Genomic DNA, 13,925 nt, shown 5'->3' with positions numbered 1-13,925 from the left:
TTCCAGCTTCTTGGACTCTCTCTCTCACAACCTGCACACCCTTAGCGCCCCACCGCAATTAGCATCTGCTCCACTTAGACAGAAAGAGCCAAGTCATTTGATGGTCCTCCCAACTCCCAATAGCCTCAGGAGGCCCAGGAGTAATTAATGCTCCCAAAGTCAGGGGTCTCTCATTAAACTGGCTACAAAGCAGCTGCCTTCACCCCACACTGTACACCCTTGCCCACAGGAGCCTTAAGGAAGCCATCCCTAGCCACAGACTGCAGCTAAGATGACGGCACCTTGAGATCTAGGCCAAGGGAGAATGGGGATAGGGTGCCAGGTTATTCCCTTACTGCGAATGCTGAGCTGCTCCCAGGAACTGTGGTCCAGGCTCTGGTTGAGGTAGAGAAGGCCAGTGTCCTCATGGATGCGGATCCAGTCATTCTCGTGCAGCCGTGTGCGGTAGGCGCTATAGAGATGCTGGCCCAGGCGGAAGCTGGGCACTTCTTCAGGGCTATCCCGTAGGGCATGGACGTAGAGCAGAGGTGTGCCAGCTGGCTGGTCTACATACAGCCTCTCCCAGTAAGCATCCCTTGAGAAGTAGAGGCCCAGTGGGGCTGCAGGAGACAGGAGAGTGTGTGAGCCGCGGTGGAAGAAAACAGCTTCTTCATGATCAAAAAGCACGATTAACTTTAAATTCTAACCTTAGCAAGAATTTCTCACTTCAAGTCCAAAGAACATGAACACAGCTAAACATGCCTGATAATTACACCATATTAAAGCAAAGATAGAAAAATAAGGAATTGGGAGTGGGGCAAAGTACAAAACAGTCACAAAATAATTCTCAGATACCCCAATGTGGTGAGCCCTGGGATCATACGTGATCCAGGAATTTAATAAGCTTCTTAACAAATCACCGGGGGCCAGAGATGTTTCATAGATATGAGACACTGCTAGACAAGCAAGGCAGATATCAGTCACCAGAAACAGAGAGCACCGTAAAGTGATTATCTTTATCAGAACATGCTCTTACATATAACCCAGCAACTTCACTGCATTTATCCAGCAGAACCTAAACCACTCATCCATCAAGTATCCTAATACTACACGGCAGAATTACTTAAGGCAACACAGATGCCTTTCGGTGGGGATTCGGAGAAGCAAACTGGTACATCCGTGCCATAGAATTCTAGGGCAGCAATGAAAAGGGATGGACCACCGCTGCACACGTTCACCTGGGTGGGTCACAGACATCCTGCCCAGTGGAAGCCGTCAGGCAGAGTCTCAGCAGGTTTCAGGTGATCACGAGGGCTGTTACATGGGTATAGAGTTGACAGCCTGGGAGTGGCAGACAGTGAATTTGGGGGGAATGGAAATACCCGATGTCCTGCTGAGGAGCCAGATCATGTGGGCATAATCTAGTTCCTAGCATTACATAGCTAAGATGCTTGTCTTTCAATCTGTAATGGCTCATCTTGTCAACTTGACTGGATTAACGAGCACCTCAGAAATTACTGAGGTACACATGCACTCTGGGTGTGTCTGTGGGCATCTCCAGAAAGGATCAACTAAGGGGGATCGGCCCTGAGAGTGGGCTGCACTGTCCCAAAGGCTGAGGGCCTGGATGAAGTACAGAAAGAGAGACCCAGGAATTTGTCTTTGCTTCCTGCCCAGCTCCATAATGTTCTTCCAGTCAAGACAAACTTAATGCTGTTAGACCTGAGGAGAAAAGTCAATTCCATGACTGTCTAAAGCAGACTGTATTTGGAACTAGCCAGCTGGCTACCCCTCCTGAAGTCAGGATTTCAGGGAGAAGCAGGCCCTCATTAGCTTTTGAGGTCTCTTATGGGGAAGGGCTAGGAGTGATAGGTAACAGCTGCCAAGGTAATTAGTTATCAGTACCTGGATAGAAGAGTGGGGGTCTCAGGGATGCCTGTGGGGTAGGTAAGTGCAGGAAAACATCAAACAAAAGGACAATAATCAAGGTATCTTAGAAGACACTTCCGTAACGCAAATGGGCAATCGTATTTCACAGGTTTAGGAGTTTAGCAAGGCAAAGAAGTAGCCATGTATCATGGGGCTAAAAGTTCGGTGTTGGCTGAAAAACATTGTTTTCCGGCTACCTTAGGCTCAGGAAACAAACATTCTTGTAAGGTATGGGGACTTAATAACAATGTATCACAATGTGGCTCCTTAACAACAATAGAGATCCTGTTTTGGTTTCACAAACCTGGGCCAAAACATGTTTATCTCCTCTAAGGTGTTTCTGGGCGCTGTTTCCGTCACAGCTATGGAAACAAACTAACAGAAGGCCAGGAAGAGTCACAGAAATGCTAAGCAGAGAGGGCTGTGGGCGTTGGCCTTGGCTGCGCTTTGTGCTATACTGACTTTGTGTAGTATGCCCAATAACTTTCAGGATAGTGGTTTCAAACAGTAGTAAGAGCTCTTTCTAGAAGCCTTGTGCATGCTGCAGGGGTTTAAAATGGTGTGGGTACTATAGACAACATGTCAAGATTCCTTAAGCTATGCAACCCAGACGCCCCATAGGATCCAGCAACTCCATCTCAGAGCATCATCACAAATAACTTAAATCCCAAAGTGATTTACACATCCATTTTATAGTAGTACTCACCACAACAGCCAAAGACGGATGCAGCTTTAGTGCCTATGGATGGGTACCCAGAATGTGGAATTAACAGCCACACAACATTCAGCCTTAATCTTAAAACTAGTCCAATACTGTGCTTGCTGGTTAGTTTTATGTCAGTTTCAACAAGCTAGAATCATCAGAGGGGAGGGGATCTCAACTGAGAAAAGGCCTCCATAGGATGAAGGCAAGCCTACAGAGCATTTTCTTAATTAGTGATTGAGGAGGAGGGCCCGCCTATTGTGAGTGTTGACATCCTTGGGCTGGTGGTCCTGGGTTCTGTAAGGAAGCAGGCTGATCAAGCTATGGGGGGCAAACCAATAAAATACACCTCTCCCACAGCCTCTTCAGCAGAATCTGCCCTCCCTTTGAGTTCCTGTCCTGACTTCCTTCAATGATGTGGAAAGGTCAGCCAGAATTAACCCTTTCTTCCCCAACTTGTTTTCCATCACTCTTCCATCACGGCAATAGCTACCCTAGCAATAGTAACCCTAACTACGACAAATGCCATTTACAAAACTCAACCAAGGGGTTGGAGACATAAGCCCAGCAGTTAGGAGCCGTTTCTTGTCAGGCATTTAGACATAACGACAAGAAAATAACTATCCAAACCTAAGCAAGCGGCTTGTTCCGAATCATTTGGCTGGAACGACAGATGTAGGCCAGTGAGGTGGGACTCTCCTAGGAAGTGTGAAGGAAAGACAGTGTCAGGACAGGGGTAGCCTGGCTTGGAGGGTAGAGGGCTGAAGAATATGTGAGTTCAGGAAAGAGCGAGCCGAAAGTGGCAGATGCTGACAGCAAGTCTAGCTTCTCGGGGCTAAGAGACCATGACTTCAGAAGCCCTGTCAGAAACAACAGTTCAAATCAGCTTCTAAGTCTGGGGTGACGGGGCACACAATGTCTGGCAGAGCTGGGGCACTGGCTTGGGCAAGGACTGTACATTTTGTGCCTTATTTTCCCCTCTGCTCCCAAGGAGATTAAGCCCTTCCTTTTTATAGGGTTGTTAGGAGCAAAATTTAGTTGATGGATGTTAAGTTCTGATGCTTTCTGCCATTCCCATCCTCTCCATCCCCCGACCTCTATCTCCATCATCTGTATCCCCACACCTATCTGCCTCATCTCCATCCCCAGACCTCTATCTCCATCATCTGTATCCCCACACCTATCTGCCTCATCTCCATCCCCAGACCTCTATCTCCATCATCTGTATCCCCACACCTATCTCCATCATCTCCATCCCCACACCTCTATCTCCATCATCCCCATCCCCACACCTCTATCTCCATCATCCCCATCCCCACACCTCTATCTCCATCATCCCCATCCCCACACCTCTATCTCCATCATCCCCATCCCCACACCTCTATCTCCATCCTCTCCATCCCCAGACCTCTATCTCCATCCTCTCCATCCCCACACCTCTATCTCCATCCTCTCCATCCCCACACCTATGTCCATCATCTCCATCCCCACACCTATCTCCATCATCTCCATCCCCACACCTCTATCTCCACCCCAGACCTCTATCTATCTCCATTATCTCCCATCAGCACCAGAACCACTTGCACAATCCTAACTGTCATTTCCATCTTCCCCACAACTATTAGCATCCCCTCCAGACCCGTCTTCTGAGCTCACACACCCCATCCCTTCAAGTCTGGACCCCTAGTGTAAAGCAGAAGACTCGGTGTGCACTATCTCTGTAGACACCTGTCTTACTAGGCTTCCAGAGCAGGGTGGCTGGTAGCAGCTGGACAGAACAGACTAGTACGGGGTGGGGCTGCTGCTGGCTTGGGAGGCTCTGCGCTCCCTGCGCACACCCAGGTATGGTCCTCACCTGCCCATCCTGAACTGGTGCTGCAGCACAGCGTCTCTCTTTATCATGGTAGTTCTTCCCCCAGGGCTCAGCCCTCCAAAGCCTCCCCCTCATCATAAAGTTCTCTGCTGCAGGAGGGGAGGGATCCACTACACTGCTGGGGTTAGGGTTTAATTGGTCATTGGGATAGCCAGACCCCAGAGCTGCCTTCTACACACAGACCCAGCCTTCTTCTCCAAGAAACACGGGCACCAGGCTTTATCCAGTCCGCACTGCAGCTACCACCTGCATTTCCATACCCACCCAGACCAGCTGCACTGGCCTCACTGAGATGAAGGATGCTCCCACCCAAATATGATTTCCCAGCTGCTACTGACTTAATCGTGGGGTCTTGCTGGCAGTTTCTTCCGGCTTTTATACAAAGGAAACTGCCAATTAGGTTACAATTAATTTCTTTCCTAGGGCAGGCAAGGCCTGGCCACCCAAGTGGTCTATAGATGACCGTGTGTGGGAGACCAGGCCCCTTTAGCTCCAGGGCTCTCTCTAGTACTTTGTGGCCTTAACTACTGCTGGTGCCACTGGGCCACGACACTACCAGCTTTGACCCTGACGACTCCGGACTGTGCAGCTGTCCCCACATACCCGGCAGAGCGGCCTGACTGAGGACATGGCCACATGCTGAATGGCCACCCCACATACCTCAAGCTCCTTTTAAACACTCCATCCTAATGCCCCCTGCGTGAGTCACCTTCAGTGTTCACCGACGACATTTCTATAGTGCTGTTTGAAGCACATCAAAATGCCTAATGCATGTTAGGATTCCCATCTCGCTGAGCAATAAACCAAGACAGAAAATGGCCCCAGGCCATCCAGAGTCATTTAGGACTCAGCCGGCCTGGCCCAGGCTCCTCTGTTCAGTGACAGCTGTCCATATAGTGCTTTTGAGAAATCAGGTCAGAGAGATCCAGGCCAAGAGGCCCTCCACTTACATGCCTACAGTAGCAGGCTGAAAATGCTACCGGGGAGATACACCCATGTCTTCCCAATTCAAAAAGGTGGATGGATGCCCCTTGAGGCTGGAAAGTCAGGGGCAGTTCAATGTGTCCTGACCAAGGTGCAGCAAGAGGCCACTTTGATCTCTAGAGCTTAGAAGCAATGGGCCTCTTCTTGGGAAGGGGGAGACAGATAAAGAAGTTCCAAGCTTCCACTTTCGAAGATAGTGTGGAGAAGGGGATAGAAGCATGGGACCACACAGGATTGGTTTCTGGCTTCGAAGGACCCAGGGTCAAACGCTCTGGAATCCTGGGGTCCCTGGTATGACAGGGGAGCCATTGCTGAAGGTCCATCACTGGTACCTGGACCTTGTCAGTTTTGGTCATAAACCCTGAGCGGGGATGCAGAAGAGAGGCCACTGCCTCCACACAGGCTGTGATCCCTGCAACACAGCTCTGGCTGGCAGCATGACATCACAGCAGCAATTACCGTAATCAACTTAGACCAATCTGCCCAGTTATTTTTAGTCTAGATAGAGGCAGAGTGAGAGGGCAGCCCTGGCTTCCCAGGCAGCCAGTTCCCTGGTTGGGTGTGGGGTGGGTCTCTGCTCTCCAGCATCCTCCCCTTACAGGGAGGTTCCAGGGTATCTGTTTCTCCTGCACTAGCTGTAATGCCATCATTTCTGGAACATTTGTGCTCAATGCAGCGCAAAAGTCATGGCTTCCTGAGAAACTCAGACACCCAGTGGAAAGCGGAGATTCAAGGTCCATCCAAGGGCATCTTTGTCTTCTCAGGAGACGTCTCAGAACTAGCCAAGATGCTACTGGATGAAGTTGCTTCTCAGTCAAGACAAAATGCACTATATACATGTACCAGATTGTCAGAGAAAAATTAAAGAGACTCTTGTCCAATAATATGCACAATCAGCCAATGAGTGTGCAAACAGCAGCTTGTCTAGTCTTTAGAGAAACTCAAGCCAAAGGCACAATGAAATCTCACTCTGAGCCCACTGGGAAGGCTAGACTATTCAAACCGCAGCAGGAACTAGCAAAGAGGAGGGACTGACTAGCCAACAACAACTAGGGACTAGCCAACAACAGCAGGGACTGGCAAGTGGTGGAGAGGATGTGGGTGGAAAGCAGCCTTTCCATACAGTGGCTGAAAATGACCCTGCCTCTGGGAAGGGCAGCTCAGCAGCTGCTCAAAGACCAAACACCAAAGCCTGAAGCAACTTCACTCCTGGGAACTGAAAACAAGTCTTAAAAACAAAGAAGCAGTCCAGAGGGTGTTCTTATAAACACTGTTCACAAAGGAAAACACACCTCCCCAGGCCAACGAAAGTGTGGCTGGCTATCCAAACAAAAGAGGTTCATTACTCACCCTTAAAGAATGGCATACTGACACACGCTACAATGAAGATGAACATACAAACTACCATAAACGCTGAACCATTTACATGGCCTGCCCAGAACAGGCAGATCTGGAGATAGAAGCAGGCATGAAGAATGTGGACAACTGTTTAATGCATATATGGTAATGCATTATCTTCTGGGGATAATGAGGGTGTGTGTGATGGACTAGAGGGACACCGGGACACTGGGCAAGTGCCACTGCACTAGCCCCTTCAAAAGTTACCCTTACGCTATGTCTGTTTCATTTAAAAGGTTTTTTTTAAGAAACAGTTTCAGTAAACTGTCACCTCCCTCACCCTCAGCTACAGGGCCCAGAATAGGCCCCTGCTGCACCATCCAGGAAAATGGGCAGAGGGGCCCACTTGGAGAGGCCAGTTAACAGTTCCAGGCTAGCTAGTTTTGTTTGTTTCCTCGTCAACTTGGCACAAGTTAGAGTCATCTGGGAAGAGAAAAACCCAATTAAGAAAATGCCACCATGGGATTGGCCGGCAGGCGAGTCTGTGAGGGAATTTCCTTGATTGATGCGAGTGGGCTCATTGCACGGTGGGCAGAGCCATCTCTGGAGAGACGGTCCTGGTTTGTATACAGAAAGGCAAGCTGAGCTGTGGCAAACAAGGCGGTGAGCAGCATCCTTCCATGGACTCTGCTCCATTTCCTGCCCTGATTTCCCTTCATGATGGACTGTATGCTGTGAGACAAAAATTAGCCCCTTGCTTACCACACTGCTTTTCATTACGGTGGTGATCATAACAACACAAAGGGTCGGAAGTCTGGAGACCCCTCACCCCCAGAATGTGTACACCACAGCCTGGGTTCGGCCCACTTCTAACTCTCAGGCTACCCTGCACTGCGATGGGGAGCTGAGCTGTGATTCTGACATTTCTGACATTCACAACACAGGCAAAGCAACACAAGGCCCTTCCAAACCTGGCTTCGCCAACCTCTGGATCTTTCTATGCCTATGTCCCAGGGCACAGGCTCTGGGGTGCAGCTTCTCTTGGGAGAGGGCATTCCTGGATGTGGAGGGCATGCCATCTGTCACACAGGTAGGGCACCCATGTTAAGTCATGGAGATGAAGCTGGGAGTCTGTTACCCAGAACTGCAGGTACAGGCTGGGGTGGCAAGGGAAACAAACATTGGCAATGTTGCTCGGTCCAGACTTTCAAGGGTTCTTCAGGTGTGGACGTGCTGGATCAACCTGCAAGGGCGAACTCCAACTGACTACCTCTGCTGAGTCTGCAGGCAGGGCACTGGGGGGGGGGGCAAGCACATCCCAAGGTGCTAAAGCACTTTAAGGCCGTCCTTCCTGGGATGGGGGTGGTTCCCAGCATCATTTGCTGTGTGGATCACTGGTGGGCAGAAAGAGATTCCTGACTTCAGCATTCAGTAGATGCCCCGGGTAAGGGTAGAGGGCCATAAAAAAAGACTGGAGAAGACAAAGCCCCAGAGTCACCCAGAATCTGTCCCCATCTTTCCTGTCACACTGGCAAAAATGTCCAAGAAACTCAGTGACTCTCTCCACCACTCACCATGTCCAGCACAACTCTCTACTCTCACCCCAATACAGGTCCTGACACTCCCAGCATTCTCTGGTTTCTTAAGTTTCAAGATAATTAAAAATTGCTCCCCTCCTTTTTCCCCTGGAATTCAAATGTGAAAATGTCAAGGACCACGTGAGGAAGTGGAATCACTTTCAATGAACACTGACCAGCTTCCCTCTGGGGTCGCACTGCCCCTCAGACAGCTCAGAAGAATTCAGACACCAGCACCCCAGGCCACAGAGGAGGGAATACCTGGGACCACCATGAGGGGCATCTGATACTCCTGAGTTTTAAAGAAGGGGTCCGTCTGGTACGATCCAGGCCACAGGCACCTCTTGCTGTAGAGACAAGGCTACGCCGTCTGCTCACTAGGCAGGCACACACCTGTTCAGGTACAGTTAACTTGCAGTAGCATCTGGGCTGCTCCGCTGAGTGGAGCTGCCTGTGAGGCAAAAGCAAACAGAAGTGTTTGCTTGTGGCTGGCCACCTGCTCTCCTCAGAGCCCAGGTGGTGCCTCAGAAGCAGCCTTTCAGGTCTCACCAGGAAGCCTTCTAAGGGGCACCAGCGCCTGGGAGGAGCTGCCGGAGTACAACAGTACTCCACCCAATAGTCAGTAGATGTCGGGACAGATTCCCAGTCTCAGCCTGGGGGTGGGAATGGTCCCTGAAGCCCCCTACAATACATCATGTGGCTATGAGGCTTGCTCAGGGCCTCTCCACTGCAGAAAACAGGGAAGTGGGTGATAAGGGAAGGAACAGCTGAGGAAACAAAGAGGGAGGAAGCAGGCACAGTCCACAAGAGCTCTTTGGCGTCCTGGAACCCCTGTCAGGAAAGGATCTCTGTCCTCTGAGAGAAACTGGAGCCCCACTGCAGGTGGCACAGCCCCAGCCTCCCCCAAATCACAGGTCACAAAGCCCTTGCTGTTGTGACGAATGGGGACCACTGTACCAACTTCACCACAGCTTCCTAGGGTAAAACACCTCATAGCACAGCACAGAGGACAGCCCTCACACAGTAGAGAGACAGGAGGCGGCCCTACTATCATCACCTCCTCTGTGATCCACGTTCAATGCTGCTCCCTGCTGGGACTGCCCAGCATCCTCATTATCTTGTCTTGCTGCCAACTACTCACCTCTATCTGAACTGCACCTCTCTCTCTCTCTCTCTCTCTCTCTCCCAAACTACTAGGTGTGGTTTTTGCTGATAGCTCCTCTTTGCAAAACAACACTCAAGGCTCTTTTTGATTAGTACCATCAAGGCGTTCACACAGAAAAATAGCGGGGAAGGAGGAAAAAGAGGAAGGCAGAGTGTTGATGGAAGAAGACGGAGGTAAGAGATCAGCAGTAGGCACACCCCAGCCCTTACCCCAGAAGCACCCCCCCCACACACACACACACAACACACTCCTCCACAGTGCAATCACGGCCACGCATCTACAGAGTGAGTGGAGGCTGGACTCCCAGCCAACTCCGCCTTCGTTTCCTGGGCATGCAGCGTGTGTTCCTCTGTCAGTCTTTCCTAGTGCCCCGGGGGACGTGGATTCCACCTGGATGATGGCACACAGTTACACCCCTCCCCTAGAACAGCACCGTGGTTAGAGCACCAGGTGCCTCAGCAGACACTGCACAGAGGACAATCCTGGAGTGCCTTGTCCCCACCAGCCCTCGGGCTATACACAAACATGTCTTCTAGCCATGCCTGGAGCACACAGGCTCCTTTTCCAGGACAGCTCTGAGAGAGCCAGGCCTAGTGTTCATTCCTAGCCCATGCGACTCCCACTGTCAGTAAGAGCAGCAAGCATCTCACTTAGAACTCTGCTCAGACCCAGAGGGGCTCGCGCCTCGTGTCTGTGAGTGGTGCTCTGTGTCATTTGTCACCCCTAGATCTAGTCTTACTCTAGAGTACCTGCTGTCAAACATGAGTGACTTACTATGATGTGACAGGCAGGGACACTCCCTTTTCCTAGGCTCCTCTCCATCTCTACTCCTGGAACCAAGCCCTCTTGGCCCAGAGATAAGATTTGCTAAGAACAAGAGACCAGGAGCTGGAGAGTCCTTAGCTTTCGATGGGTTCCAGAGTCTACAGATTGGGAGCGCCTCAGTTTGTCCACCTGTAAAATGGGAAAAAGATGACAACCCTCACAGCGCAATCCACAGGATAACCAGGGTAGTTATTGCTGGTTAGCCGGAAATGGTAGCGGCAGAGTCCTCTGCCAGGCTGCAGAGATGATCCCTAGGGAGGTAGCAGCTTCCAGCTTCCCTTTTCCCTTCCTATCCCAGGCTCCATTTCAACAGATACCATAATTTTTAATTAGTTTTCCCTTCCCCTGGCTAAAAGGCCATTAGCACCCCATTAGGTGAATGCATCCCATTTTCTTCACACCACCAAGAAAACAAGTGATTTACTTAGCCCATTCCTAGAGCAATTCTACAAAATAAAGGCAACTTAGAGCAGGGCTCAGTCACTTCCCCACTTGCTGTTTGCTCTCAGGCCCCACCCTCAGGAGCTTCCTGGCGGGCCCAGCAGGGAGAAGGAGCACTGGGGCTCAGCAGCTGGAGGAAGAGCCAAGGAAGGACCCAGGTGAGCCTGGATCTGGGAGGATTCAAGACAAATCTCTGGGATCCCCTGGGCTCAGGAGGGGAAGGGAGGAAAAAGGAAACAAAGAGGTCAATCTGTGTGTCCCTGACACCAGCGGCTTAATCACAAGGTTGTGTATTTAATCACAAGGTTGTTGGTGTATACACACACAGGTCCCTCACACTTACAGAAGTACTGTCTAGAAAGGGACCCTCCCAGTACATGGTGCCAGATCCTTTGGTTCTTAACAGCTAGAGATGTTAAGCAAGATGCCATGCCAAGGAAGACGCCAGGTAGCTGGGACATGGGGTGGGATGGGGGAACCAAGGCTCTCTGGGATATGTACGGGAGCAGAGAAGCTGCAATCTAGTATCCTCATCCATACAGTCAAGTTGTATCTGTACTGAGCAGTGGAAAAATCCAGAAAATTCTAACAACTTAGAGAAGGAGGTTGCCGTCTCTAGTTCTAGGACACTGGGCCGGACAGCAATGAGAAGATGGGGGCGGGGGTTACAGTACTGTAGGAAGGGAACCATGCCATGCTGTGGGAGTGCATGTGTGCCCACTGGACTCTTGATCATGAGTTCATGAGAAAGGGTGGAGCACGTCTTAATGATGACCTGAAATGAGGGATAAGTGTGAGCTGAGCAACGCTCCCTCCCTTTCCTCTACAGACCCACTCCAAACCCTGGGACACAGGTCCAGCAACTACGACATCGACACCGTGACCACTAGAGGGCGCAGGAGGCTGAACAGCTCCCTATAACACGTCGAGAAACCGCACCCGAGCTCTGGTGGCAGTCTGGAGCAGATCATCGGTGTCACAACCGCTGTTCCAGAGCCGAGGCTACAGGACTTCTCCAAAAGCCCAATTACTTCTTCCTGGGTTATGAGGCCGCTGCTCCCCTCTCTGGACCACTATCATGGTTTCTTGGCCATCAGAAACGGATGGATATAAGGCAGTGGCTCTCAGTCCCTGGATTCTATACACGATCTGGGGCTACCTAATATTCTATTGGCCAGGGGTCTCACGCAGAAAGCCCCCTATACCCCCACCAAATGCCCAGGCCAGACCCTTTAGCTGGGTTGCGGAAAGCACTGGAGACCTTGCTAAAACACAGGTCTCGGAGAGTTTGGGGAAGCTGCCTGGCTCATGTCTTTCTAGTTCACTCCTGAAACTATGAAGTTAAAATCCAAAGACGCAGAGAAGCTCCAGAGTGTTAACCTGTTTGTCACGCAGCCTCCTGCCTACATGCCCTCTGCAGCACTGCGACCCAGTACCCTAAGACCTAGGAACATACTCTCCAATACCCCCCACCCCAAAGGATGATAAAATAGTCATCCCATCCCCCTCTCAGCATCCATGCTCGAAGGACAACAAACACAGCCCTGAGCTAGTCTGTAATTTCAGTCTCTGAAGGACATGGGACTAGAGGCAAGATGGTCAAGGCCTTTTCTGTTTTCAAAGGCTGCAAACAGGGAGAGAGAAAAGCCCTTTGTAAGGAAGGAGAGAACGGTGGCATGGGCTGTTCTGCTATCAGAGAGAAACTTGGTATGTATGTATTTTCCAGAGCGGGGGAACCAAGTTAGGATAGGTTGGAAGGACAGTAACAGGTGCAGCCACGAGGATTAGCAACCTGCATCCTTAAGGGTTTGTTTGGCCAGGGTATTGGAATGAGAACAGTGACCAGCCTTTAAAGCCACACCTAATGAAGAACTCCTATGTGTGTATGATGCTGAGCACATCGCCACACTCCACTCCCGAGTGGCCGGGCCCAAAGCACTGGGTAAATGTCAGCCCTAGATTCTATTACACCCCCAGAAGCCACACTTCCAGGTGCTCCAGCGGAAAACCGGGCAGGGCTCAGACCTTGACATACCCCCAGGGGGGAAGATAAGACAAAATTCACAGGTTTTTCGGTTTTTAAAGACCAGGGCGGCAAAAACACACAAGGAAAAAATACCCTTTACCAAAGAGCCTCCCTTCAGATAGAAGAAGCTACAGAAAGTGCGGGAGTGAAACGTGGAAGGAAGACCTGGAAGCCGCAGCCTTCAAGAGCTGGAGCAAGTCGCGGGCTTCCCAAGGCTGCCTAACCCCGTCCGCTCGCAGCTGCTCCCCAACCGCGACAAGATCTGTCCGCTTCCCCCGGGCACGCGGCCGCAGCTGGAGGCGCGACCAGCCTAGGGAGCGCAGCTGCGGCTTTGGCGGAGCACCCACCACGCCGTTCGTCCGGCGACCCGCACCGACCGGAGCCCCGCCCAGCCGGCGGCCAGAGCGCTCCGGGTGCAGCCGCTAGCCGCAGAGACCCGGTTCCCAGGCCCGGAGGCCACCGGGCGCGCAGCCGGCCTATGCCAGCCAATGTCAGTGCGCTTCTGCGCGCGTCAGCTCCCCGATTCGGTGCGCAGCACTAACTTCGCCCCGGTCGCTACCGTCCCAGCCGCCCGTAGGACTCACCTTCGCCCAGCAGCGGCAGCAGCAAAAACAGCTTCAGCCCCAGCCCTGGGGCGCCGGACGTCGCTTTCGCCATCGCCCGTGCGCGCGAGGGCCGCTGTTGAAGAGCGGGCGGGTCTCGGCGGTGGGATGCGGCGCTCAGCCGGGCCTCCCCATGCCAGCCCGGGCGCAGCGGGCACTGCGGGCGCGTTGCGTCCGGGCTCGACTCCCAGGTGCGGACTCGGAGCCGCTCTCCGCTGCTCCGTGTACTGCTCCAATTGCAGACCTGCGCTGGCTGCGCCCCGGAGCGGACTGGGGCAGGGCAGGGCGCAGAGGGAGGGGCAGCGGGAGGGGCGGGACCAGGGGGGTGCGGGTGTGTGTAGGGGCGGGGCTCCAGGTACTACGTGGGGCAAGGTGGGGCGGCACCCGACTGTTGCGGGAACTGCGATTTCCCTTCTTACTGAGGGCCGGTTGGAACTGGGTGCGTTTAGGTTGACGTGCGGGTGCTGGTCCACTATAGGCAGT

The 13,925-nt window shown here is 52.0% G+C and overlaps 1 protein-coding gene across 2 annotated transcripts in view; it reads right to left on the bottom strand.

The window, feature by feature from the left end:
* Ret (ret proto-oncogene) overlaps nt 1-13,708 on the bottom strand; it is a 42,988-nt gene extending 29,280 nt beyond the window's left edge. Inside the window, exons 1-2 of one of the 2 annotated variants that reach the window (XM_075983019.1) lie at nt 13,425-13,708; nt 336-599 (exon numbers count right to left, since the gene is read on the bottom strand). In XM_075983019.1, the coding sequence (XP_075839134.1) occupies nt 336-599; nt 13,425-13,497 (337 nt within the window). In that variant the 5' untranslated portion in view covers nt 13,498-13,708. The remainder of the gene's footprint in view (nt 1-335; nt 600-13,424) is intronic. The other variant, XM_075983020.1, reaches the window with a different exon arrangement.
* Nucleotides 13,709-13,925: the final 217 nt, after the last annotated feature.

The sequence above is a fragment of the Microtus pennsylvanicus genome, chromosome 8, assembly GCF_037038515.1.
Source record: "Microtus pennsylvanicus isolate mMicPen1 chromosome 8, mMicPen1.hap1, whole genome shotgun sequence".
In the NCBI taxonomy this organism is placed as follows: Eukaryota; Metazoa; Chordata; class Mammalia; order Rodentia; family Cricetidae; genus Microtus; species Microtus pennsylvanicus.
The sequence above is the reverse complement of the archived record's forward strand: the minus strand, read 5'-3'. Positions and strand labels throughout refer to the sequence as shown.